The sequence below is a fragment of the Phocoena sinus genome, chromosome 10 (genome assembly GCF_008692025.1).
Source record: "Phocoena sinus isolate mPhoSin1 chromosome 10, mPhoSin1.pri, whole genome shotgun sequence".
NCBI classification, from domain to species: Eukaryota; Metazoa; Chordata; class Mammalia; order Artiodactyla; family Phocoenidae; genus Phocoena; species Phocoena sinus.
The window spans coordinates 62755279-62776622 of NC_045772.1; the positions used below are offsets into that span (position 1 = coordinate 62755279).

Consider the following 21344-nt stretch of genomic DNA (forward strand, 5'->3'; position numbering starts at 1 on the left):
TTGGTTTTTTGATATTGAGCTGCATGAGCTGCTTGTAAATTTTGAAGATTAATCCTTTGTCAGTTGCTTCATTTGCAAATATCTTCTCCCATTCTGAGGGTTGTCTTTTCGTCTTGTTTATGGTTTCCTTTGCTGTGCAAAAGCTTTTAAGTTTCATTAGGTCCCATTTGTTGTTTTTGTTTTTATTTCCATTTCTCTAGAAGGTGGGTCAAAAAGGATCTTGCTGTGATTTCTGTCATAGAGTGTTCTGCCTATGTTTTCCTCTAAGAGTTTGATAGTGTCTGGCCTTACATTTAGGCCTTTAATCCATTTTGAGTTTATTTTTGTGTATGGTGTTAGGGAGTGTTCTAATTTCATTGTTTTACATGTATATGTCCAGTTTTCCCAGAACCACTTATTGAAGAGGCTGTCTTTTCTCCATTGTATATTCTTGCCTCCTTTATCAAAAATAAGGTGACCAGGGCTTCTCTGGTGGTGCAGTGGTTGATAGTCCGTCTGCCGATGCAGGTGACACGGGTTCGTGCCCCAGTCCGGGAAGATCCCACATGCTGCGGAGTGGCTGGGTCTGTGAGCCATGGCCGCTGAGACTGCGCATCCGGAGCCTGTGCTCCGCAATGGGAGAGGCCACGGCAGTGAGAGGCACACGTACCACACAAAAAAAAAAATAAATAAATAAGGTGACCATATGTGTGTGGGTTTATCTCTGGGCTTTCTATCCTGTTCCATTGATCTATATTTCTGTTTTTGTGCCAGTACCATACTGTCTTGATTACTGTAGCTTTGTAGTATAGTCTGAAGTCAGGGAGCCTGATTTCTCCAGCTCCATTTTTCTTTCTCCAGATTGCTTTGGCTATTCGGGGTCTTTTGTGTTTCCGTACAAATTGTGAAATTTTTTGTTCTAGTTCTGTGAAAAATGCCATTGGTAGTTTGATAGGGATTGCATTGAATCTGTAGATTGCTTTGGGTAGTATAGTCATTTTCACAATACTGATTCTTCCAATCCAAGAACATGGTATATCTCTCCCTGAGGGGAAATGATTTCTAATCTTTTCCATCCATTTTAGCCCCTTATTGTTTCTGAAATATTTTCTCATATATTTACTCTTTGCAGCAAATGTGGTTCCCATTTTATAGATGAAGGAATGAAGACTCAAGAGAGCCTGCCCAGGATTTGCCCAAAGGTTCTAGAGACTGAAAGCTAGGATTCAAACTTGGTCCAGGACATAAGAATGAGCAACATATTAGAATTCATTGGATGTGTCTCTTTGGTTTGCAAGTTTAGATAAACTGAGAAGTATAAGAAGCTTTTTCTTGGAGGAGATAGCTGGTAGGGATATATCAATATTAGTTGTATTCCACAGAATGTAAACTGACCTTGAAATATATACTGGTCATTGATTTGTGCTTTTCATGTGGTTTCTTGGAATTTGGGTTATTGTTTTAATCCTTAGAGTAGATGAGCTGATGTGGTTATAAAGATTCTGCAGTTGGTACCTTTCTGGGAACAAATACATTACTGAGTGTCCTAAATTGACGTTTGGGAACTCTGCATACAATTTTCAGAGCCCTTTAAGGAGTCCCTGTCTATGATTCCTAGAAACACTCTCTTTGGACACTTAAGTGGTTTTAGTAGTGAATGTCTGTCATTGCCCACATTGTTGTGGTCAGAGGGATATTACAGCAGGTAATCTGAACTGAATGGTTAGGAAGAAACTTCTCCAAGGTGTGTCATGTTTATGGTTTTCCAAAGCGAATTGCAGTTAAATGATTTCATTAATAAATCGGCTCTTACACCATTGTCAGATGTTAAAGTAAGTCATTTGTTTGTTTTATTTCAGTGATGTCCTAGCATTGCCCATTTTTAAGCAAGAAGAGTCAAGTTTGCCTCCAGATAATGAGAATAAAATCCTCCCTTTTCAATACGTGCTTTGTGCTGCCACCTCTCCAGCAGTGAAACTCCATGATGAAACCCTGACATATCTCAATCAAGGTTAGATATGGTGTTATTCATTAGTATTACTGCAGACCTGCTGGATTCATGATACTTAATTAGGTACACTTATATGTAAAAAGTACATCTTTCTAGTGTGACCTGTTAAAGTCAAAGCCTCAGTGTCGTATTTGATATATATTACTGGTTTCTTTTGTCTACCTGTCCATTTGTAGTTCCAGTCTCCCTCTTTCTAATCCATGTTCCCTGGACATCCCCAGTGGTCACTGTCTGAGAAGTATTACTGTATCCAACTCTGTTATTTACCAGTTGTGTGGCCTTGGACAAGTTGATTAAATTCTGTGTTTCAGTTTCCTTATATGTGAAACTGGAATCGATAATACCTTAGAGAATTGTATCAATTAAATGATATAATTTATGAAAACACTTAGCACTGTGCCTAGCATAAAGTAAAAGATTACGGTTGTTACTAATACTAATAATGTTATATACTCTTGTATATTCAACCAACTGAATTTCATTCTTTCTGAATCTTGGGAAGTTAATTTATGATGAATATAATATGTAGTTACTTTTTGTTCTAGGCCAGTCTTATGAAATCCGAATGCTAGACAATAGGAAACTTGGAGAACTTCCAGAAATTAATGGCAAGTTGGTGAAGGTAAAAGAAAACAAGTAAATCATTCCTCTCCATAATATCCTTTTACTGACCCTTTTTGGATTAATATTTTTTCTTTCATAAAGGGCTTGGTGGTATCTCTTACCTGCTACAGTTTGCTAGCAGAGTGGTAAACTGCTGTGTTACTTCTTTGGGGTCAGAGTGAGCCCACCTGTTCACATGGATTTTTCAGAGCTGCAGAAACGAAAGCTTAGCACTCCATGTCAGGAGAGTCTCATGGCTCATTGAAGTTCTTTTTGGGTGGAATAAAGTCACCTCTTTGAGATCTTTAGAGAAGTTCCAGTGTCTCTTTGGATACGTGGTCTAGTAGCAAAGAACCCAGAAGCTCCTGTTGATGAATAGCAGTTTTCTTAATCTGGACTGACAGTGATGAATTCACAGTATAACTGAGACAGAGGAGTTTGGTCAGCTGCTGTAGGAGATGATGAGAGGGATAGTAATAGGCACTTCCACAAAAGGAAAGTTGATGGAAACAGCCCCTACCTACCCTCAATGTTTACAGGTCGTATGGTGGGTTAGCAAGCAGGGGACTTGGTGAGATTTTCATATGTATCTGAAGAGCTGAGCCAGATGTTACACGGTAACAGTAAAGGCATGGAGAAATGCTTCCAGTGGAGTCCTTTATGCCTAGTTACCAATCAGGGCTGATGTTTAAGCCAAGTTTTAAATATGGTACTAGTTAACTATAATATAGATTATATTTGAGCAATTATAAAGTTTGCCTTGAAATACAGTATGGTATGGGTTTTTAGAGTAAAACAGGTCTCAAGAAAAATAATTTTAAGTTGTGTCTGGAAACCAACTGGGGGTGACTCCTGCTAGTTTTCCTTTGTCAGCACTGATTTTTAAGGGATCCTGTTAACATTTGATTTTGTTGCTTCCTTTTAGAGTATATTCCGTGTCGTGTTCCATGACAGACGGCTACAATACACTGAACATCAGCAGCTGGAGGGCTGGAGGTGGAACCGACCTGGAGATAGAATTCTTGACATAGGTAAGTTAAGAGAATCTATTGCCCAGGAAATGCCTATAACTATGGTCTGAGAATTGGTTTTCTTTCCTTGATGTTTACTTTGATTCAAAATGCTTCAGGGGCTCAGTTAACATGAACCTAGAAGTGGTTATTGATTAAGCATAAGAAATTACTGATATAATGATTCCAAAACTGAAGTTGAAAGTGTAGACACTTCAGTTCTGTAACAGTTGCATCCATAACTTGAGGGTGAGTTTTTGTTTTTTAAATTTAGTTGTGGTAAAATATACATAACATAAAATTTACCGTTTTAGCCATTTTTAAGTGTACATTTCAGTTGCATTAAGTACACTCACATTGTTGTGCAACCGTCACTACCATCCATCTCTAGAACTTTTTTCATCTTGCAAAACTGAAACTCTGTACCCATGAAGCAATAACTTCCCATTCCCTCCGCTCCCCAGTCCCTGGTAACCACCATTCTACTTTTTGTCTGTATCAATGTGACTACTGTAGGTGCCTCAGATAAGTGAAATCATTCAGTGTTTGTCTTTTTTGTGATTGGGTTATTTCAGTTACCATAATCCTCAAGATTCATACATATAGTAGCATGTGCCACAGTTTCCTTCTTTTGGGGAACCCTTGTGCACTGTTGTGGGAATGTAAGTTGGTACGGCCACTATGGAAAACGGTATGGAGGTTTCTCAAAAAACTAAAAATAGAACTACCATATGACCCAGCAGTTCCACTCCTGGGTATATATCCAAAAGAAACAAAAACAATTCAAAAAGATATATGCAGGGGCTTCCCTGGTGGCGCAGTGGTTGAGAGTCCGCCTGCTGATGCAGGGGATACGGGTTCGTGCCCCAGTCCAGGAAGATCCCACATGCCGCGGAGTGGCTGGGCCCGTGAGCCATGGCCGCTGAACCTGTGTGTCCGGAGCCTGTGCTCCGCAACAGGAGAGGCCACAACAGTGAGAGGCCACAACAGTGAGAGGCCCGCGTACCGCAAAAAAAAAGATACACGCACCCCAGTGTTCATAGCAGCATTATTTACAGTTGCCAAGATATGGAAGCAACCTAAGTGTCCATCAACAGATAAATGTATAAAAAAGATGTGAGATATATATATACACATACACACACACTTACATACATATATATATTTATGCACACATATACACACAATGGAATATTAGCCATAAAAAAGAACAAAATTTTACCATTTGCAGCGACATGGATGGACTTGGAGGTCATTATGCTGAGTGAAATAAGTCAGATAGGGAAAGACAAATGCTGTATGATATCACTTATATGTGGAATCTAAAAAATGCAACAAACTAGTGAATGAAACAAAAAAGAATTTTTTTTTCTTAAATCCTAAAGGGAAGGATCTTTACAAACACACATGCAGCCTCTCTTCATGAATGTACTTTTAATTCTGGGATCTGTGTCTTTGATCTCTTATTGGTTGTCATCTCCTATTGGTAAGCATAGTTGTTAAACAAATCTAAGTACTACTATTTTTATCTGAGAAAACACTGGTTCTCCTACAGATATCTTGATATATATTTGATAAACTGGCTTTAGGATAAATCCAACATAGCTAATGCTGTGGAGTGGAACCCACTTAATGCTTTCTTGTTTGAATCATTGATAACTAAAACAGTAGAAAACTTATAGCATAGTTATGATAATAAATATCAGCCTGGCCTTATCCCCCAGTTTGAATATTAATAGAAGTCAGGGAATGATATTTAAATATATGCCATATGGAATGGAAAGCAAAGTTCTAAAGCCCATTCATTTTTCTTCCCTCCTGAGAATAAGATGTGTCACTCTGTTATAGGATTCTTTGATGACTTCATAAGTCAGCATCAATTGTTACGTTAAATTTTCCCCACTTATATTTGTGATACAACACTTTCTGCCTTTATTCAGACACTCTGCTTTATCCTTCTATGACAATCCTCTTAGTTTACTTCTAGCAGTAATACTAACCTTAAAACTGTAAGTGAAGCAGATTGTGAATTAAATTTTTCATGACACTAGAGCCAGTGTGTAGACTAAATCTATCTTTAAATAGAATTTTGGCACATTAAAAGGAAACTACTTTTAAATTGTCTTATTGTAAAAACTTTTTTAAATGGAAAAAAGGTACTCAAAAGGAAAGTATTTAGGTCAATTTTAGGTCTAATCAAACTCTTTTTATTGGCAAAAAAAGGTTTAAGGTATGATACACAAAAATCTTGGTAACTAGGGACCAATAATGTAAGAATCGGTGCTTTCTTATTTAAACCCAGTAGCACTCAGAATTGTTCAATGATAACTATTTGTTTCTCAGATATCCCAATGTCTGTGGGTATAATCGATCCTAGGGCTAATCCAAACCAACTAAATACAGTGGAGTTCCTGTGGGACCCTGCAAAGAGGACATCTGTGTTCATTCAGGTAAGACCCTGCAGATAGGGCTCCAGTTTTGAAGAGGATCTCTTACTACCAGTTTGGTTCTTAAAGGATAAAACATGTTGAATTTGAAATCTTTACAGGGTTGAATCTCTCAACAAGTGCAGACTTACTCGACATGTGCCTGAAAGCAATGAGGAGTTTCTGAATTGCTCTTCTAATTTCCCCAATTTATTTATTTGTTTCTCTCAAAAATACTTGCTAGTGGTTGCATAATATTTTATTCTTTGGATGTACTTACCTAACAATTATTTAGCTTTGAGAATGTTCTAATTTTTCACTATTATCCAAGAAGTTATTTTGAACATCTTTATACTTAGAATTTGATTTGCATATCTGATTATGTCCTTTGGGTAGATTACTTGAAAAGTCTTATTTGTTAGAGTTTATTTGTATGATAACCAGTAGTTTGAGCACTTCTCATCAGGTAGTCACTGTGTTAAGTAAATACTTTTTATACACGATTTTACTTAAGACTTTCAAAAATAGTCCTGTGTTGTAAGAATAGTCCTTGAGGCTTAGAGAAAATAACTTACCCAAGCTAGTATTTGGTCAACCAAGATTCCACTATTAAGATTACCAAGATCTTGGACTTTATGCAGTAGCCTAGCAAACCTTTTTCTTCCTATTGCTTGTGAGCTTTCGTATTTACTGTGTTCCCAGCATGGATGGTGCCTGTGCTTTCTAAAATCTACCTTAAAGTTCAGGAAAGTTTTACTAACAGAAACCAGTTCTCTTTTATGTTAACTCTGTCTTTTCTGAAACGATTAATGAATTCCTCACGGTAGCTTTTTGTTAACGTTAGATATGTACATTTACTTTGTTTGCACTTGTAAATCGTTTAAGTTTTCGTTTCCTCATGAGAGTGTGAATTCTTCATGATCAAAAAGAGAGGAGAAGTTTTTTTGTAGGTTTTTAAAGGTTTTGCTGTTAGTAGCTGCCCCCAAAATGTTGCTGACTGGTTTGGCTAGCTAACAGTACTGAAACCTGGCTGGATGTTGTATTCTTTTCAGGTGCATTGTATTAGCACAGAGTTCACTATGAGGAAGCATGGTGGAGAGAAGGGAGTGCCATTTCGAGTACAAATCGATACCTTCAAGGAGAATGAGAACGGGGAATATACTGAGCACTTACACTCAGCCAGCTGCCAGATCAAAGTCTTCAAGGTACTCCTGGGCACTGTGCTGGCCCTTGGAACTTTCTCTCTCATCTTTCATTTGCGACATTAGTCACCAAGTGAGAAAGTCAGCTTGTCCCATCTTCAAAAACTATGAAAGCTCAGCCTAAATTAGAGTTATTGAAATAATTACTGATATGCCTGGTAAAGAAATTTAAATAGGGATGGTCATGGGAGAAGGGGAACTTGGAAAAGGGATCATATGGATATCATATGGATAAATGCCTTCTCATTGCGAAAGATTGATTAATACAGCAGTATTCAGAGCATGACACTGAAGTCCCCCTTTACCACTCTTACCCTGACTCCCCAACCTCTCCCCAGAGGTGACCACTGTCAATAATTTCATATGTATCTTTCTAGTTCCCTTCTGTGCTCTTATATACACAGGTACCTAGATATACACATATTTTCTTTTCTTTGAAACATAAATGGGATTATATGAATTGTTTTGAAGCTTGTTTTTTTCAGTTAACTATGTGCTTTAGAGATGTTTCCACGTCTGTAGCTATAGATCTCTCATTCTTTTTCAACTCCATCACACATTTAAATATCCTATTTTCAGACTTAGATGTAATGATGGATCTTGTCTTTACCTCATTGTACATACCTTTTTGTTTCACATGTGACTATTTTAAGTTCGTAGAAGTAATATTGTTGAGTCGAAGGGTGAGTATGTGAGTTTGAAACAAAATATTTCTCATTTTAGCCCAAAGGTGCAGACAGAAAACAAAAAACAGATAGGGAGAAAATGGAGAAACGAACGCCTCATGAGAAGGAGAAATATCAACCTTCCTATGAGACAACTATACTCACAGAGGTAAAAGGATTTCTTTTGGTGACAATTTCAATCAGTACTTTTTACTCTTAAAAGAAAAATACAATTATTTTGCAATATACAGTTGACCCTTGAACAACACAGGTTTGTACTGCATGGGTTCATTTATACATAGATTTTTTTCCCCACTAAATATGTACTACAGTACTACATGGTTTGCAGTTCGTTGAATCCAAGGATGCAGATACAAAGGGCTGACTGTCAAGTTATACCCGGATTTTTGACTGTGGAGGGGGAGACGGTGCTCCTAATACCTGCGTTGTTCAAGGGTCAACTGTATACATATATCATTATGTTGTATACCTAAAACTAATACAATGTTCATGTCAATTATATTTCAATTTAAAAAAAAAAGAAACATCACTTCCAGTCTGGTCAAAACTTACTTGTCCTCTTAGTTGTGAGGGCCTCTGAGGAATTAAGATTTACTAATCAAGATGTGCTATTCGACAAATGAACTTATCTACAAAACAGAAATAGAGTTACAAATGTAGAAAACAAACTTATGGTTACCAGGGGGTAAGCTGGGGGAAGGATAAATTGGGAGACTGGGATTGACATATACACACTACTGTATAAGAAGTAGATAACTAATAAGGACCTACTGTATAGCACAGGGAACTCTACTCAGTATTCTGTAATGGCCTATATGGGAAAAGAATCTTAAAAAGAGTGGATATATATATATGTATAACTGATTCACTTTGCTGTATACCTGAAACTAATACAACATTGTAAATCAACTATACTCCAATAAAATTAAAAAAAAAAAAAAAAAGATGTGCCATTTGAGTAACAGTAGTACATCTTTGTGGAATTCTGACACAGAAAGAGTCAAATGTACTTTCTGTGTCTAAGTTGTCCTTTGTTTTTAGTGTTCTCCATGGCCCGAGATCACATATGTCAATAATTCCCCATCACCTGGCTTCAACAGTTCCCATAACAATTTTTCTCTTGGGGAAGGGTAAGTCTGGGAAATTGGCTTGTGTTTGTCCTAAATATGTATTCTTTTGTTATGTCTCCATAAACAAAATCTTTCCAAATCAATAAGACCTTCTATTTGGTCAGTCTTTGATGGACTTATATATTAACTGAGGTTTGGGTTATCTTCAAAAGAGACTGAAAGAGTTTTATGTAGCCTTTTTCCCCCCCTATTATTTATTTATTTTATTTTATCTCATTTTTTTTGGCCACGCCACAAGGCTTATGGGATTTAGTTTTTCATTGCCCTTACGGCCCTCGGCAGTGAGAGCGCAGAGTCCTAACCTCTGGACCTCCAGGGAATTCCCTTTTCCCCACTATTAGGAAACAGCATTTATGGTCAGTTTTTAGTGATTCAGGGAATGGATTTTCTGGGTTTTTCCCTTCTCCCTCTTACTGCTTCTCTTAAAGTTATTTCACTTCCTGATCAGAGTGGTCGTTGGGAGTTGAAACACAGTTGTGCAAACAGTAAAATCTGTTTGGTTACTTATTAAGAATGATCCCAACACCTAATTATTATTTGATAATTGGGGGAAGAAGGTGAAGATGAGAGCTAAAATGAAGTTTGGGAATTATCTATGGGACGCATTTAGTCTTACTGTGTTTTACCATCAGAGATAATTGAAAGTTGGTATAGACGCCTACTCTAGTTAAAGAAAGTTGTCTTATAGTTCCAGCATTTAACACATATTCTACATAGGTCATATTGAAATTTGAAATAGTTAGGTTGTGAAATGTGTGAGTATATTGTTTGGTTGTGATGTTCGTTTTTGAATTTATTTAGGCTCTATGTTCATCCTACTTCTGAAAGTATTTAATTAAGGTTGTTTAGGGAAGTCTCTGGTGGTCCAGTGGCTGGGACTCTGTGCTTCCACCGCAGGGGCACGGGTTCAATCCCTGATCGGGAACTAGAATCCCACAGCCCATGCAGTGCGGCCAAAAAAAAAAAAAAAAAGGTAGCTTAAATATTCAAAATGTAACAGTTAAGAATAAAACTAGGTAGAAATTGTAGGAAAAATAGGTAACTAGAGCCCTGAGATAAGTTAATTACTAAATTTGATAACTGAATTTGAATTTTGCAGCTAAGGCCAAAATAAAAAAGAAGAAGAAGAAAAAGATCTTTTTTGAAAGAAAAATCTGTTACCAAACTATGGATTATGCAGTCTACTTATAGGCAATTTAAAATATTATATAGAATGAGAGTTTTAAAATTTTCTTCTGTCATGTAGTTCATTATTAGGCTCAAATTTTTCTCCCATAAAAGAAGTAATCATTAGGGAAGAGAGACAATCTGTAGAGCAAAAGGAAGTATAGGGGAAGATCAAGGCTGTGGAGATAACCCTTGGATCACAAATTAGCACTAATTTTTGAAGCTATTTTAAAAATAATTATTGTGTTTTTTATTATAAAAGTATGTGATCACATTGCATTGTATACTATTTATTCTAATTTTTTCCTGTATCTGTGTGTATATTTATACACTTCATACAGTAGTAATATATTGATTACTTTTATATTCTGATATTTTTAGTTTACATTCTAATAAGCTTATGTTAAGTATTGTTTATGCCATAATTTATCTAATCAGTCCCAACTTACTGGAATTTTGGTATTTTTTTCAATTTCTTCAATAATAAAAAATGACATAGTTTCTGCTGCTACCACCCCGCCCCAACACACAAAAGTCTTTATGCCAAAATAATAGGTAATAGAAGTATTGGATCCAAGAGTAAGAATGTTTTATGAGATAGCACAGATTCCCGTAAATCTCTAGCTTAAGACTTACGATGATGAAGAATGAGGCGATGAACCCTAGTATGTGTCATGAACTCATCCTTCCATTTTAAATGTTTCTTTAGAAATGGTTCACCAAACCACCAGCCAGAGCCACCCCCTCCAGTCACAGATGTAAGTCTAAAGTTATATAAATGTCAGTTATTATAGTCTAATAGTCTGATGTCTAATAATACTTTGGTGACTGTGTGATTCAGTAGAAATGCCCAACTTTTAGGGAGTATTATTCATTCACTAAGCAAACATTTATTGAATTTTGGCCTGAACCAGATACTGTGCTGTATTTAAGGAACTTTCAGTCTAGTGGGGAAGATAAGGATGGAATTCTATGGATATCTTGCATGGTTAGAGAAAGAAGACTGTTGTATAAACAACTTCCAAGCAAACTCAGCCTGTCTGAATGTGGGTGTATTTGGCTGTTGTCACCTAATGATGTAACGTTTACCGTTTTAAAGTTGAGTCTATTTAGTTACAAAAAAAAATGCTTTCCCTCTTTCAGAACCTCTTGCCAACAACCACACCTCAGGAGGCTCAGCAGTGGTTGCATCGAAACCGTTTTTCCACATTCACAAGGCTTTTTACAAACTTCTCAGGTTAAATTTGCTTGTCCTTTTGTTTTCCCCAGCATGGGATTTCCTTTACATTCCAGGGCCTCCTGGTATCCCTGTGTTGTTTTGTGTGTAGAGGGGGGAGATCTTAATGCATTTTTCTGATTAAATGAATTTCATTGAACCCTTCAGACTTTCTCACCAGCTGCAGCTGTGCTGTGAAATGCTCAAAAAAGAAAGACCTCTTAGTTTAAACTCATTTTAATTTTAAAATATTTATTCTATACAATACTTTAAAATATATTATCCATAAAATATTTTATCAAGGAGCATTGCAGGTAGTCGGAAATTTTCCCCTTGATATCACTATATTATGTTTTCTTTGCACATTCCACTCTTATTTAGCACCTTCTGTGTACCAGGTATGGTAGGAACACACAAATGGATAAGGCATATTTCCTGATCAGTCACCATCTAGTATCAAAGAAAACCCAAATCGAAATAAAACCCTGAAAAAGGTAAACAAATAGTTGTAATGCAATAGATAAGTGTAAGGCTCTGGAGTTTGGGAATATGTGTGATGCGTGAGGTAAATCTTGAGGGCTGAGGAAGAGTCTGTTGGTCAGACAGTGGAAGGATATTTCAGGCAGGAGGAACAACTTGCTCATTAGGCGTGATCAGCATGATGAAAGCATAGGGTTAAATGAATAAGTTAATTGGGTGGAAATTGAGGTGGGAGAGGATGCAGGGGCCGGGTCATGGAGGGCCTTACATGCCATGCAAGAGATTATGACTGTAGCATACTAGTAATGAGGTGTCCTGTAACAGAGTCCATTTTAAGTCATTAACAAGGAGAATCTTTGCCTTTATCACCCATTTTCTTATATTTATTCCAGGGGCAGATTTATTGAAGCTAACTAGAGATGATGTGATTCAAATCTGTGGCCCTGCAGATGGAATCAGACTTTTTAATGCATTGAAAGGCCGGTATGTAATTAGTGTTAAAATATCAGTGGGGCTGGATTTCAAATGGATTTGGATTCAGGGACTCTTCGCAATACTTTTTGGACAGCTAAATACATCTTGTCGAAACATTCTTTTCGAATGCCAGCTTTGTGCCAAATAAAGATGAAAAATATCTTTTCCTGTACTTGATCCAAGGAGTTCCTCATGATACTCCATTTTTCATTAGTTTTTTTCATTCAGTTAAATATCCATTGTCCCTGTTATGAGCCATTAGGCTTTGGTGATACATTGATGAGCTTTCTGATGGGGAGAGAGATGAAGATTATAAACTATAAGTATTTTGAATAGTGATAAGTATTTTGAAGGTAAACAAAACAAACAAAAATAAGGTTGTGGCCTACAGAGTACAGAATATAGTCAGGAAAGACCTCTCTGAGGAGGGGGCATTTAAACTGAGTTATGAGAAGGATGGAAGCTTTGGAGTCATGAGGGAAGAACATTCTATGCAGAAGAAACAGTGGGTGCAAAGGTCCTGAACTCAGTTTTACTAAAGAAGAGATTATTCTTAAGTTTGGGTAGGAATTGCTTAAGTGTCTGCTTACAAATATTACATGTAATACAGAGGAATTTCTAGTCTCTGTTTGGGATTTACAGTTTAAAATAGGAAGTAGTAATATTGATGGAAAAAAATACAGGTCAGTGCCATAGAACCAAATCAGTGACTAAATAATGAAACAGATTGTGAAGTATTTGTGTTTGTGTATATTACAAGAGATAATTGAATCAAGTTGGAAACTTTTTTAAAAAATAAAGTTATTTATTAATTTTGGCTGTGTTGGATCTTCGTTTCTGTGCGAGGGCCTTCTCTAGTTGCGGCAAGCAGGGGCCACTCTTCATCGCGGCGCGTGGGCCTCTCACTGTCGCGGCCTTCTCTTGTTGCGGAGCACAGGCTCCAGACGAGCAGGCTCAGCAGTTGTGGCTCACGGCCCTAGTTGCTCCGTGGCATGTGGGATCTTCCCAGACCAGAGCTCGAACCCGTGTTCCCTGCATTGGCCGGCAGATTCTCAACCACTGCGCCACCAGGGAAGCCCAAGTTGGAAACTTTTTTTTTTTTTTTTTTTTTTTTTAAACATCTTTATTGGGGTATAATTGCTTTACAATGGTGTGTTAGTTTCTGCTTTACAACAAAGTGAATCAGCTATACATATACATATGTTCCCATATGTCTTCCCTCTTGCGTCTCCCTCCCTCCCACTCTCCCCATCCCACCTTTCCCAAGTTGGAAACTTTTAAGGAAAGAGGTGAAATTCAAGGGTTGATGACTGGAAGGAAAAGAATGGATCTTTCTTTTTTAAAAGTATTACCTACAGAGGAGCTTCCCTGGTGGCGCAGTGGTTGAGAATCAGCCTGCCAATGCAGGGGACACGGGTTCGAGCCCTGGTCTGGGAAGATGCCACATGCCGCGGAGCAGCTAAGCTCGTGTGCCACAATTACTGAGCCTGTGCACTAGAGCCCGTGAGCCACAACTACTGAGCCCGCGTGCCGCAACTACTAAAGCCCGCGTGCCTAGAGCCCATGCTCCGCAATGAGAAGCCACCACAATGAGAAACCTGCACACTGCAACGAAGAGTAGCCCATGCTCGCCGCAACTGGAGAAAGCCCGCACGCAGCAGTGAAAACCCAACACAGCCAAAAATAAATAAATTTATTTAAAAAAAAAAAGTGGGCTTCCCTGGTGGCGCAGTGGTTGGGAGTCCGCCTGCCGATGCAGGGGACACGGGTTCGTGCCCCGCTCCGGGAGGATCCCACATGCCGCGGAGCGGCTGGGCCCGTGAGCCATGGCCGCTGAGCCTGTGCGTCTGGAGCCTGTGCTCCGCAACGGGAGATAACCACAACAGTGAGAGGCCCGCGTACTGCAAATAAATAAATAAATAAATACCTGGAGCCATAATTAAAAAAAAAAAAGTATTACCTACAGAGCATTTAGAAATAGGAAGGAATAAGATGATCAGAGCAAGAGGTAATTCAATATTGTTGTCTAAGAAGCAAGAACAGAAAGAAGGCTCAAGACGCTTAGGAGAAGATAATGAGGGAAATAAGATTTTCTAGTTTATCCTGTTGGTACTTTTAAGTATCAATAGAAGGTATGTCTTGAACTGACCCACAAAACAGTGGCTCACACATTTTGAATCTTTCTAACCTTTACATCAAAGGTTACAAACTCAAATGACTACAGAGACCACATGTAAATGAGTGACAGTCAAGTCTGGGGGGTACTGAAGAATGCATGCACCGCACAAGTAGAACAGCTGATTGGGTGTTTTGTAAGAATGGGGGCCTTGGATCACCAGATCTGATTTTTCAAGGAAAACCAGAGGTTTATATGAGGGCTTCTGTTGGAATGAATTCAGTTAAACACACACACACACCAGTGGGGAGCTAAAATGTAGACACACAAGTTCTTCCTTAAAATGTGCTCACCATGGAAGAGTTGAGTAACAGCTTTCTTTTTTCCTCCTTAGGATGGTGCGCCCAAGGCTAACCATTTACGTTTGTCAGGAATCCTTGCAGCTGAGGGAGCAGCAGCAACAGCAGCAGCAGCAGCAGCAGAAGCATGAGGATGGAGACTCAAATGGTACTTTCTTCGGTAGGTCGTTCTGCACAGGCCAGGACAGATATGAAGAAAAATGAAGAGATGACTTATGGGCATGTGTGATGGGAATTTATCAAACAGCAGATTCAGCATTTGCTAGAAGGAATGGTAATTGCTAATGTTTACTGAGTTCCTAATATATGCCAGGTACTATTCTCAGCACGTTTACATGTTTTAATTTTTACAACCGGTGTTTCCTCTTTGCAGTAGATTTTATTGTTCTTGCCAACATTTCGATGAGGAAGATGAGGCTTAGGGATGTTAAGTAACTTGCCCCAGGTCACACACAGCTAGCGAGTGGTTGAGCTGGCATTTCAATTCAGGCAGTCTGCCTCTGAGTCCTTCAGGAAAGTGGGCATTCCTAGTGATCAGATTACATTTAAGACCAGAGACACTCTGTACTGACTGCCTTTGCTTTCTCCTTTTTGCAGTTTACCATGCCATCTACCTAGAAGAACTGACAGCTGTTGAACTGACAGAAAAAATCGCTCAGCTTTTCAGCATTTCCCCTTGCCAGATCAGCCAGATCTACAAGCAGGGGCCCACAGGAATCCATGTGCTCATTAGTGACGAGGTAGATTTTCAGCACAGCTGACTCACCAGACGACAGTGATTTGTCTGGGCAGATGACAGGAGCAGGAACTGTTCTACTGGGGCAGAGTGCTCTGTTTTCTAAGACAAGAGGTTTTCAAATGTTTTTGTTTGCTTACCTCCTACAATGATGTTTTAAAACTGTGTATCCCCTTGCACGTTTTTAGGTTGACTTAAAATTTTTTGTTTTAAGTTTAAATAGTTGCAAAAGATGTCATTTCTGGGCATATTATATGACATTTAAAAATGAAATGATTACTTCATTACTCTAGCTATATTCCATGTAACCTAAATACAAGAGTAATTTAATACTGTCATCTGTTTAAAAAAATACATGAATATACTTTTTTAACAGAATTTTTATATCATTTCTCTGCTTCCTTAAACTCATATTTTCATTCACTTCCCCCATAGAATTTCATCTTACCATACCTACTTTTATGCTTGAATATCTTCTTTTTTACCATTTTATTTATTTATTTTGAATATCTTTTATTAATTATCCTACCATATTTCTTTAAAACAAAAATTTGCTTCAATAAAAGTAAAAAATATCTCTTCTGAATAGAATTATCACCATAATTATACAATGGATTAAAATAACATAAATGTATTATATGTTTTGATAAGTAATTATTAAACATTAAGAAAAAATTTATTAATGCATTAGTGCATCTAGGGAGTTCCCTGGTAGCCTAGTGGTTAGGATTCTCAGCTTTCAGTGACAGGGCCTGGGGTTCAATCCCCGGTCGGGGAACTGAGATCCCGCAAGCCGTACAGTGTGGCCAAAAATAAATAAATAAAATAAAATACAGTAAAAGTGCATCTATTAATGAGATGGATGAGATTACTCGATTCCTTACCCTCCCTCCCACAGACAGTTAATTCATCGATAGATAAATACTGCCTATTGATTGCTAGAATGAAATAGAGTTCAGCATCAATTCCATCCCGTTTTTTTTTCCCCTAGATATAAGTGCTGTGGAATCTGTTCCATATAAATTGATAGACAGGAATGGATGGAGTTTGCTGTAACAGCATTGCTGGATTTTTTTTTTTAACTTCTGAGTTATGTGCCAAAAATTGCATAGTGATATTATCAAAAGTTATTTTGCATCATCTGTCATTTGACAATTTGTGATTAGATCACTGCAATTCTGGTGAAAGGAAAGAATTGAAAATAAGACTTTATTACCCAGTCATTTGAGTTCCCGTTTGCAATTACACTTCTGCATCCTGGAGGCTTTTATAGTCCAGGGTAGTGCATCTTCACAGGATTTCAGGAAGGTGAAGCTCTTGCCTTTATTTTATAAAATGGGAAAAGGGAGTTTGAGAAGGGAAGTGGGAAAGGAAGACTGAAGAGGTTCTCAGATGGTTTTAGGAAAGAACAGATATGGAAGTTTAATTCCTCCCATATGGGCCTATCTGTATCTGTGTGCCCCTTGGAAAGTCTTGGGGGTTAGCCCAGGAAAATGCACACTCGAATTTTAAGAAAGCTGTTTTAGAATGCTTAGCTTTTAAAGCTTTTGAAAACGAAATAGGAGAGAAAACAAAACAAAGGATTATTCTTCACTTATATCTAGTATAATAAACACACAGGCAAAATAAATATAGCAAACCAAGGTTTTAATAATCAGCAAAACTTCTTGCTTTTTTCAGATGATACAGAACTTTCAGGAAGAAGCCTGTTTTATTCTGGACACAATGAAAGGTAATGAAGTAGTAAGACAAATGCCTTTCTCGAAGAGGTTTGAGGGTTTTTTTATAGTACTTTGAGGAGAGAGGGAAAGTATTAACTGCCATATTTGAGGTAAAGAAAGTGACATTATTAGAGATTGTTCCTTTTTATGAATTGGCTTCTTGCCATTATTAGAGTAGACAGTGTAACTGATGACTTCCTGCCATTTTCTTCCACCTTCCATGGACAAAGGATGAAACGGAGGCATGCTGTTCTTATAATGCATGTTTATTACAAGTATTCTATGATAATTAAGTATACTGCCCTCTGTCCTTCTGTTTTTTTCTTTCTCTAAAGAACCTTACCACATATATTTTTCTCCTGCTGTGTTTTAGAGGTAACTAAAGATTATTCTTTGTTCTTTGTTCTTTTTTTTTTTTTTTTTTACAGCAGAAACCAATGATAGCTATCATATCATACTGAAGTAGGTGTGGGGCATTCCATCCTCAGTGGCTGCTGCTGCTTTCACCTATTGGGAACTCCCCTCTTGAAGGGGGTCGCAAATGGAGCTTTGAAGGGCTGCAAGAACCTGACCCATCTGACTGTGTCCAGGCCTTGGAGGCAGAATCCCAGGCATCTGTGTTGGCCCAGGCTCTTAGGGCACCCACAGATTATTGCCCAACATGAACTTCTGCAACGATTTCTTATTTAAAATTTCTGGACCCTATTGTTGTTGAATATCAATAGAAACTCCACATCATTTAGGGTGTGTGTAGGACATAATGATGATGAGAATTGTGTGATGTTTAATGGAAAGATGTTAAATTTTGTGATATGGAGCCATGTAATTTTTTTTTCTAACATAAAAGCAAACATCTATATTCATAAGACTAGATCCTCAACCTTTTTTGCCCCTGAAAAACCTCATTAAAGAGAAATATGGAGAAAGAAGAAAATTCTTCTTTTGATTCCCCTGTAATTCTATGACTAATAGTAATTTTAGGTAACATTTATTGCACATTTAGTTGTGTGAGGCAGTGTGATAAATTCTTTAAATAGATTACCTTGTTTAAATCCTCTTAATAGCCCTATATGAAGTAGGTAATAATGATCCCTAATTGAAGATGAGGAAATGGAGACAGAGTGGCCGAGGAGCTTGCTGAGTAACAGGCAGCTAGCAGCTAGCGACACTGAAATGCAAACCCAGGCCGTCTGGCTCTTATTAACTGCCATCCGTGACTGCCACCCTTGCAGTCCTCTGTGCTTGCCACCGTTTCCTACTGTGGCTCTTCTGGTGAATTGGATCTAACACTGAGCGAGAACTGAGGAATTAACACCAAAAGGGACGAACCACACCTAAATAATGATGAACAAATCAAGACCTACAAAAAAATGAAAACATAGACACTTTCAAAGCATCATCAGTTATCAGATTCACAGAATTTGAGGTGGTGAAAACTAGGGATTATCTGTAGCTCCCCAAATTCACTGTTCTTGAATGACCTTCTCAAACTATTAATGAGTTAGACTAACCTCTGCTTTCTCTTTCCCCTCTCTGCATCTTCTCTTGGTATAGAAAGTTCTTTTACTCATGTAGCGTTCTTTTATATAAGCTTTACAAGAAATTCATTCCCATCCTGTTTGCATTCTTACCATATACTTTAGTTCTTCCTGATTGTGATTGTGTGCTCTTGTGTGTGTGCGTGTGTAAGACTACGGGTCTTTTTTCACATGTAAAGTTTTATCCGGAAATCCCTCTACATGTTATGCTGAGGTGAAAATGATAATGTTCAAAAGATTCTGTATTGGATTTGAATCTGTGTGTGTGTGTATTTTTAAAGCATTTGATAAAGTTTAAATGTTTTTATACAGAGATTTTCGTTCATTAAAATCCACCTTCAACATGGTCTGTTTTCTTTTGGTTTGAAAGAAATTGAAAATTTTGAAACCAGAAAATTAAGTCAAATGACTTGTTTAAAATGGACCTGGACAACTTGACATATGAGGCCAAAATACTTCTTTAGTGACTGATTACCAGATGTCCCCATTCTGGGGGGACATTTCTAATTGTATTATGTTCGTAGGACTGGTTCTCAGCTCAGGGAAGTCAGCTCTCTCCCCAGTAGGCTGCTGTTTTTTATTTTTATTTATTTATTCCAATTCTTTCTGAATGTTAGGCTGGGAGGGTTGGACTTTTACGGTCCCTTCTAAATCTGAATCTGTGACTCTTGTTTACTGTAAATGATACACAGAATTCTATTAATATATTTACTATAAATTTACACTTAACTAATTTTTACTTGGAGATAGAGGGCTTTTTAAGAGTAGTTTTCAAATTTATATAGAAATGAATTTATGTAAGTTTGTAATCATAGATCCTCAGATTAACTAGAAAATCTCTTAGGCTTTCTTTAGCTTCAAACAAATATTTATAGTGCTAATGCCATATAATTGGTAAGAATTGGTGTAGTGCCAGAACATTGTAATTATTCAACTTGCTTTAAAAAATTGCATTTGTTCACTATTGATCCTTGCAGTTAAATGAAAATTTTAAACTAGCTTTTTCATGATGAAAGTAATACACAAAGTGATAAATTCAAACAATAAAGAAAGGTATAACTTACTTATCTCCTTGTCCCACTCTGTAGAGGTAGCCATTGCAAAAAAGTTTCTCTCTTTCCCTCCCTCTCTCTCACACACACACACCCAGATGGGCTCATGTAGTACTAATGATCTGCAGTTTTCTTTTTATGTTTAATATGTCTTGAACATCTTTCTATGTTAGGATTTATAGTTTGACATCATTCTTTTTTTTTTTTTTTTTTTTTTTTTGCGGTATGCGGGCCTCTCACTGTTGTGGCCTCTCTGGTGGCGGAGCACAGGCTCCGGATGCACAGGCTCATTGGCCGTGGCTCACGGGCCCAGCCGCTCCGCAGCATGTGGGATCCTCCCGGACCCGGGCACGATCCCGTGTACCCTGCATCGGCAGGCAGACTCTCAACCACTGTGCCACCAGGGAAGCCCTGACATCATTCTTTTTGTTTTTTTTTTTCTGACATCATTCTTTTGGAAAAAAGAAATGGCCATTCCTTATGGATGCCTTTTAGGTTAAGCCCATTTAAACATGTATTCTCATAGGTTTTTTGCGTGTATCTCTAAGATATATTCCTAAAAGTAAAATTTGCTGGATTTTACCTCTTTAACCATGTGATGGTTGATATTTAAAATAAAGGAGATGGTTTAATGTTTCCATTAGGGTGAGGGTATATGAGAAGGAGAATGGTTAGATTTTAGGCCCTCCTGAGAAGTGGGGTAGCATCCTGTTTAACTTAGTATTGTCTGTACTGTTTCCTTGAAGTATAATAGGTTCCATCTAGAAGAATCTATTGTATAAAGACTTGATAGTTAAAAGGGAGTCATTGGGAAGTAAAAGGGTCACTGCAGAACTCTTAAGGACTGAATACCAGTCACTACGTAAAATGTGGGTATTAAGTAATAAGATTGTTCAATATTATGCCCCAATAATAAGAATGTTTGCCCACATATATGATTTATTTAAGAGGCCACTTAAAGGGAGGGGAAATGGGGGTGGTCATCTTGTCTGGAAAGAGATTACAGTACGACAGGTATAAGACAAGTAAGTAGAGTCTGAAAGACCTGAGAAGGTGAGGTTCTCTTGAGGGGGCAGACGTGATTCCTGGAAGTCAGGCACTGTCAGGCACTGGGTACGCTGTGAGGGGCAGGGCATGATCTCACCACTGTGAGTTGGAGGAGCATGGCAAGTGAAGAAGGCTTGACATAATGAGCCTCGCCATTTCTCATTTAGGCCTAATGAAAGAGTGTTCTGAAAACCCTTTGTATCTCCAAGTCTCCTGAGAAAGTCTTTCATATAGGGTTGCTGCAGAGATTTGGGCTATCTTCAAACTACCATGAAGGATTGACTGAAGCTTCAGCATTCAGTTTTGAAAGTAACACAAATTTCAGGTGCCAATATTTGAAAACGAGACCGAGTTTCTCCTCCTCCACTGAAGCTTTTTTCTCTGGCCAATA

General features: G+C 37.9%; 1 protein-coding gene across 3 annotated transcripts in view; it reads left to right on the top strand.

Moving 5' to 3' along the window:
* The window catches only part of TFCP2 (transcription factor CP2), a 53357-nt gene extending 33440 nt beyond the window's left edge, over window positions 1–19917 (top strand). Inside the window, exons 3-16 of one of the 3 annotated variants that reach the window (XM_032646306.1) lie at window positions 1839–1990; window positions 2536–2612; window positions 3519–3624; window positions 5947–6053; window positions 7082–7234; window positions 7955–8065; window positions 8959–9047; window positions 10924–10972; window positions 11358–11451; window positions 12303–12393; window positions 14895–15019; window positions 15457–15599; window positions 17276–17327; window positions 17745–19917. In XM_032646306.1, the coding sequence (XP_032502197.1) occupies window positions 1839–1990; window positions 2536–2612; window positions 3519–3624; window positions 5947–6053; window positions 7082–7234; window positions 7955–8065; window positions 8959–9047; window positions 10924–10972; window positions 11358–11451; window positions 12303–12393; window positions 14895–15019; window positions 15457–15599; window positions 17276–17327; window positions 17745–17782 (1387 nt within the window). In that variant the 3' untranslated portion in view covers window positions 17783–19917. The remainder of the gene's footprint in view (window positions 1–1838; window positions 1991–2535; window positions 2613–3518; window positions 3625–5946; window positions 6054–7081; window positions 7235–7954; window positions 8066–8958; window positions 9048–10923; window positions 10973–11357; window positions 11452–12302; window positions 12394–14894; window positions 15020–15456; window positions 15600–17275; window positions 17328–17744) is intronic. The other 2 variants (XM_032646307.1, XM_032646308.1) reach the window with 2 other exon arrangements.
* Window positions 19918–21344: the final 1427 nt, after the last annotated feature.